The sequence below is a fragment of the Argiope bruennichi genome, chromosome 9 (genome assembly GCF_947563725.1).
Source record: "Argiope bruennichi chromosome 9, qqArgBrue1.1, whole genome shotgun sequence".
NCBI classification, from domain to species: domain Eukaryota; kingdom Metazoa; phylum Arthropoda; class Arachnida; order Araneae; family Araneidae; genus Argiope; species Argiope bruennichi.
The window spans coordinates 39836616-39843658 of NC_079159.1; the positions used below are offsets into that span (position 1 = coordinate 39836616).

General features: G+C 24.0%; 1 protein-coding gene across 2 annotated transcripts in view; it reads left to right on the top strand.

Annotated features, from left to right (window-relative positions):
* Window positions 1-5434, top strand: part of LOC129983730 (dnaJ homolog subfamily C member 13-like) — a 67140-nt gene extending 61706 nt beyond the window's left edge. For both annotated transcript variants that reach the window (XM_056093328.1, XM_056093329.1), the window contains 3 exons: window positions 1637-1771; window positions 2248-2347; window positions 3697-5434. In XM_056093328.1, the coding sequence (XP_055949303.1) occupies window positions 1637-1771; window positions 2248-2347; window positions 3697-3776 (315 nt within the window). In that variant the 3' untranslated portion in view covers window positions 3777-5434. The remainder of the gene's footprint in view (window positions 1-1636; window positions 1772-2247; window positions 2348-3696) is intronic.
* Window positions 5435-7043: the final 1609 nt, after the last annotated feature.

Here is a 7043-nt window from a genome sequence, read left to right on the forward strand (position 1 = left end):
TAACTCAAAAAGTTATTAATGAGATATTGTTTGACACATTTGAATCCCATTTAGATATAAGAAATAAAAATGGTGAATTCGCCACATCAAATTCTTTCCAAGCTATAAATTTAACCACTTTGTTATAAACTATATTAATAGAAAACAAAACATCAGAAATTATTTTTAAAGAAATAAAATGCACTGATTTTTCAAAAATGTGTTTGTAAAAATATAAAGTATTTTTCGAAGTTTTTTTTTTTAATTCAGTTTTTGAAATAATCTTAATTATAAAAGCAAAAATTAAAACATTCATAGGTTTTTTTTTTTTTAATCTATGATAATTTGCAGATGTTATATCTTATAATGGACTGCTTAAGTCAGAGAATGTAATTTCTAAAAAAATGTGAAAGTTCCCACTGATTAGAAAATTCAATGTTTGATTGCTATATTCATTAAAATTCAACATATTTTTTTTCCATAGCATTTTGTATTTAATAATATTTGTGGGCTTGTCGAAAGCAATTGAAAGGCAAAAGAGAGTTGATTACTTTTAGAAGTAAATTTACATTATTTGCAAACAGTTAATATCAGTTAGTCAGAGAATACCTTGTCCAAGTAATTATCTGTTATATGTTGCCTGTTGTTCTCTTCTGTCATTGTGAAATTTTTAATAAATTTTGGTATTTACTCGAGAAATAACCATTTGTTATGTACTTACTTATATTTTAACAAGTTTTTGGTTCTAGAACTTTGTTCTAATGACCTTGAAAATGACTTTAATTATGTTTAAAAAAATTGAAAATTCTCTTAAATTTTAATAAATACTATACATTGTTTGTAGTGAATTATTTAGATTAATAAACTCTTGAAATAAAGAAATTAAAAAACTAAACTCTTAATTTATTACTTTTTTTTTTTTTTTTTTTTGCGCAGCAATGATTTTAACATGGTATCTGTATGCTTATTAAAATTTAAAGTTATATTTCTGCACCAAATTTATCTTTAGATAAAAAAAAAAAAGTGAAAATCATACATAGCAGTCAAAAATGAAATTTCTAGAAAAATCTTTTAGTGATGGAGCAAATAAACATCTTCAACTTTACTTTCACATGTTTTGGATTTTTAAAGAACTAGATTTCAAGAAGCAAGGAATTTCAAAGGATTAAATTATGAAATTCATAAGTAAAACAAATATGGTTGAGTTATTAGGTTTTTAAAATTTTGATCAGTGTATTGTAACATATTTGTATTAGATCTGAAAAAACAATCTAATTCAAGAAGGTTGAAATATTAAATTTAAATTTATTTAATCTTTACTGCAAAAATTATATATATATATATCCTGTTTAATTTTATTATTCTTCAGTTTTTTTTTTTTTTCTAAATTATGTTTTGTTGTAATGCCAAATATAGGCTTCGATAAAATTATGAAATAAATTAACTGAATTATTATTATAAAATTATGTGAAGTGGGTGTTGATGATGAAAATATGTTGATTCATTCTTAATAAAGTTTTAGAACAAATTTTTAATGCTCCTTTATCTTTATGTTACTTATTTATATTCTGAATATATGAAATATCTCTGTGCATTTTTCTTCTTGATATAATCATTTATAAACGAGCATTACAGTACATCATCTGCTTTATTTCAGGCTTTGGAAGCTAAACTTGTGCCATATTTACTTGATTTGTTGGAAAAGAAATTAGAAGGCAACACTTCTGCAGTTAAAGCTCAAATTGTACAAGCTTTGAAAGCTATGTGCTTATCATTGCAGTATGGAGAGCAGGTAAATAATAAAAGTTTCTATTTTTTAAATTTCTCAACTGAGAATTTTGAGTTTCTAAAAAGAGAAATTTTTATGATCATTTTTAAGCATTTTTTTTAATTGTTCATTTGTTATTTTTACGTCTTGTCATTGCTGCTTTTTTTTTTTTTTTTTTTTTTTTACCCCTTCATTTTATCATTCTCTATTGTTTTGTAGTTAGTTTTTTTTTTTCCTTGAGATGGGTGCTTCTTATCTTTAAGGTTACAATTATATTCTTTTGAATCTGAGATATTTATTATATTGTACATAACTTTAGAAACTAAATATCATAGCCTTATTTAGAATATCTTTTGAATTTCAGAAATAGTTTATTAAGAATTAAATTTTGAGTGTCTTAGTATATCTCTTGTTATGAACTAAATGTATAACTATTTTAAATTCATTAGTTATCTTTTAAACTGTGAAGTAACTCTTATTTTGTGATTATTTATTTTCAGATTACTGAACAATTAGACAAATCTGAAGTATGGGCTGAGTATAAGAATCAAAAACATGATCTTTTCATTAATGATACTCAAACAAGTGGATATCTTACAGGTAATGTTTTATTCATTTTTAAATGAAGTGAACTAATTTATAAGATAATATTATCTGAAATTATTACTTCTGCTTTATTGATGCAACAACCCTAATAAGCACTTTTCTTCCTCAGAATTGCATTCCATGACATCCTGTTCTTGGCTAAGATATTCCAATTTGCTACCTTAATAGTTTTCAATTTTTTTTCCAGGCTGTCAATCTGCTTAATTTTAGCCTTCTTCGTTTTCTCATACCAAATGTTTTAGAAAAAATATCTTTTTTACTGGGTTGATTGTCATCCAATCTTATTAAGATACCTGCCCATTCAGTCATCTATATTGCTCCGCCTCTATCCTATAGATTTAATTATATCTTGCTCTTTAAATAGTTTTTAAATTTCCATTTTGACTCTTCTCCAATAATTATCACATTTAATTGCACCAAATATGATTTTTTAAATTCCGCTTCCAAATGTAACTGAAGTCTCTCCTGTCTTCTTTCAATCATTGCCCATATTTCAACAGCATATGTGAGAGGGCCGAATCAAAGTTTTATAAATGAGTAATTTCAGGATTTTTTCACCCTGATGAAATTAGATTTTAAATCTCTCCCAAAAGAGCATCTTTAAGCAGATGGGATTTTAATGTGAACTTCTGATATTATGTTGTTCAATATGTTAAAACTATCAATAGCTAAATATTTTAAGCTATTGATAATTTCAAATTGTATTATCCTGTTTCATAATAAGAATTATTAAAACTTGTACATGTCATATATTTGGTTTTATTTTGATAAATGGCAAGATTCATTTTACTTGCTTCAACTTCAAAAGAAAAGGAAACATGTTTAAGTACTTCCTAGATCCAATCAACAATACCAATATCATCAGCAAATGCAAAAATCTACACAGATTTATTAAAAATTGTTCTTATAATGCTAATGTTACAATCTTTTATAATCTTTCGAAAAGCATGATTGAACAGAAAGTAAGCCACTGAATCTATCTCTCCCCCTCTAAAATGACAAAAGGTTGTGATTTATTGTTCTGAATTTTTAGTTTAAATAATAGTTTTCACTTAAAACAATAGTGAAAAATTATTACAATGCTAGGTCAAATTTTGAACTTGATAAAATTATGAAAATATTTCACTGTATTTATTGGTTTCATTATATTTCCTCTATTATGTAAAATTTAGATATAAAAATGGAAAAATATATTTATCCAAACTTTTAACTTGTGAAATAAAATTTTTTGTGTGTGCCTATTAATTTAAAAAATTTAATGGAATAATTTTTGGTATAATTTTTTTTTTTTTTTTTTTTAGTATATAGTATGTTATAGAAATAATTTTTTTTCTTTGTTTTAGGTGCACCTAGTGTTGCTGGTTATTTAACTCAAGGATCCTTAAAAGTCATGCCTAACGTTCCACCTGTAGAAGACAGCTGAATCACAGCTTCAATAGAATGAAATCTTGATTTTGTAATTAAATGTTCTCATCATTGTTCTGGACTTTTTATGCAGGACTGAAACTCATCAAGTGTTAATCTACATGTCAGATGTAAAATAAGTTAAACCGCAATCATTTTTAATTGTAAAGTTTAGTAAAGTAGTTATGTTTTAAAATATAAAAGAAATGTATAATATTGTTCTATTATTTAAAAGGTAAAAATCTTGAAATATGTTTGTTGTTGTAAATTAGAATTATTTATGTCTAAAATTTTGTTATGTTTGATCACAGTATGTCATATTCAGTTATATTCATGTGGAAGTTTTAATGTCTATTTCTGTTTTTGTGTGTGATTTATTTCAAACAGTGAATTATACTGAGTTGCAAGTAATTCCTATTCGTTACCATCATTAGGTGATACAACTTTAAATTTCTGAAATAAAACACTAAGTACATTTTGTGAAATAATTTCTTTTTTGAATTCTTTCTAAAGAAAGATTCCTGTACTGTTTTGAATCAATAAGTTCACTGATGAAAAAAAAAACTAAATTGTAAATACTGCATATAAAATGTATAATCTTGTAATGCTGAAGATATTTTTTCATCTAGATTGTATATTTTTATCATGGGAAGCTTTTTCTAGAAATATTTTAATTGCTGAAATCTTGGAAATTTTCATGTGATTCCATCCCTGTAAAATTAATGAACTTTAAAATTTTCTGATTATAATGTAAGTAACCGAAATTTTCTGTGGCACATTTCTACATTGTAGTGCACTGTTCCTCTTCTCAAATGCTGATCAATTTGGTACTTCTGTTAGAAGTTTTCATAGTATATTTCTTCTATCAAAACTTTTTATATTTTAAAATCTTTCCAAATTAAATTATATTGCAAATTAATTCTTATTAAACAAACTTCCCTACTAATTGTATTTACTAATGAAAGTTGTTAGATAATTTGCACATTCTAAGGATTTTCTATTTAAATAAATTTGAATCTACTAATAGTTCATTTTAGTGGATGATTATTGTTGTATTTGATACACTAAACAATAATCAACACTTTTTATGTAAATTATATTTATATTGCATTGCTTAACAGATAGAATTTTGTAAAGTTAATTTATTTGTGAAATTGAGCAGCTTTTTAAATTCTCTTAAGTATTACCATTCAAAGTAAAATGAGTAAGCATTTCATAATTAAAAATTCTTCGAATCTTATGCAAAAATGTGAATTGATTTCAGGATTTATGCATTTCTAATACATTATCAGAAAGTATGATAATCATTCCAAGTAATTTGCATACCATTGCACCAATCACTTTTTTTTTTTTTTTCTTATCATAATTAACATCCAGTTGGATAATGTATTACTAATGCTGTATTATACTTTTATGATTTAAATATGTGTAATAGTTATTATTTTTCTAGTGTAATCGTTTTTTACAGACACATCAAATACTTTTAAGTGCCAATGTTCAACTACTCTTAATTTGTAAACTTTGATGTCGTAATTATTTTTTACTCAGTGCGAATCGTGATTACTCCTAAACCAAGAAATCTGTTCTGTATCCTTGCTTATGTGAATAAGTAAGCTATTGATTGTATACTGAAAATTACATTTGTATAAAGAGAAAATAAAATATTTTCTTTCTTTATTGGTGGTTTATCAAACTAAATTGTAAAAGCAAGCCATTGTTTGTAATGAAAACTCTCATAATATTTTTTTCTAATAATTCGATATATCAAATTTAAGATTTAAAAACAATAATAAATTCAGAGGGAAAAGTCTGGGCGAAACAATTGTGAACAATAAGCCACAAGTTTTACAAAATGAATATTTGTAGTGCAAGAATTTGAATTTATTTAGTAATCATGCTATTAAACAAATTAGGAAAATATCATGTTATTCGAAAAATTGAATTGAAATATCCAGTATTAGTTTATTTTTTTAGATTCAAAACACTTTAAAATAACATTTAGTAGTATGAGAATTCATAAATTTTCCATACAAAATTTAAAGTGCTACACTTAATGTATAACTTTGAAGCAATTTTAATGAATTGAGATCCATAATGAAATTTTTAATGAAACAAAAATATTTTTAAAATTAATGTAATTAAATATTAATCTGATAGAATTATACTATTGTTTGAAAAATTTTCTTTGAATGATCTGGAGCTTGTTTTGAGGGATTTAGTGTATCTGCTAAATCCAACTTGCAATTTATTTTACCCTTACACTATTAATTCATGTATAACATATATAATTTACTTCTTACTTCCCTATTACTTTAACATTTTTTTTTCAGTAGAGATGGTTTAAATAAATTTAAAATAGCCATGATATTGCATTCTTTATTCTAATAGTAAACATCAGAATGTACTTTTAATAAACAAAAATTGTGCAAATATTACAAATAACGTTTCAGTTTAATTTTTAAATATAAGTAACATTCATAAACATTTATTAATAAATATACACTGTACATAATGCTAATGCTTCATATATTTACATAATTATGATAAATGATTTACTAATAAATAAATAAGTTTTACATATATTTTTCAAAAATTGCAAAACAAACTTTTAGCAGTAATGATATTTACACTGAGTATATACAAAAATTATAAGTTAACACAATTATATACTTTCTTTAACATAAATATAAATACATCCATTGCATTAAAACAAATATGAAACTAACTCTTTTAATTCTTATTCTTTCTGATTTTGATTTCTTTTAGAAATAGTAGTAACAGAATTTTTGGAATACAAACACAACTCATAAAATTATTTGGTCTCACACAATGCAAACTCTTAAAGAACAAAAGCCTATTTAACAATATGTATCTCCAAGAACTAATTGAAATTTATGTCAAATTGGGAAAATTCTCCTTTTCAAACTGGTATGTGTAGAAATACATTGCAAGAAATTGTAGTTAGAATACTCTACAATTATAACCAAGAATAAATAATTGGGAAAGAAATGACATAAATGATTCTAGTAAAATTATGAATTTCATCCCATTTTTTTATATTTGATCAGAACTCTGAACCTCATTTTTCAATCCTGAAAAAAGTCTTTGCAACTCAGGTTTTTTTTTTTTTTAAATTAATTATATATATTGATATAATATATAGATTTCATTATTTTTACTCAAGCTATATTTTGAATCTTAATTTTTTCAATTAAGCATAAAAGTACATAATTTAAAAGTGAACCCAAATTAAATTTTGGTTCATTTTTAAAACACCTAAATATTA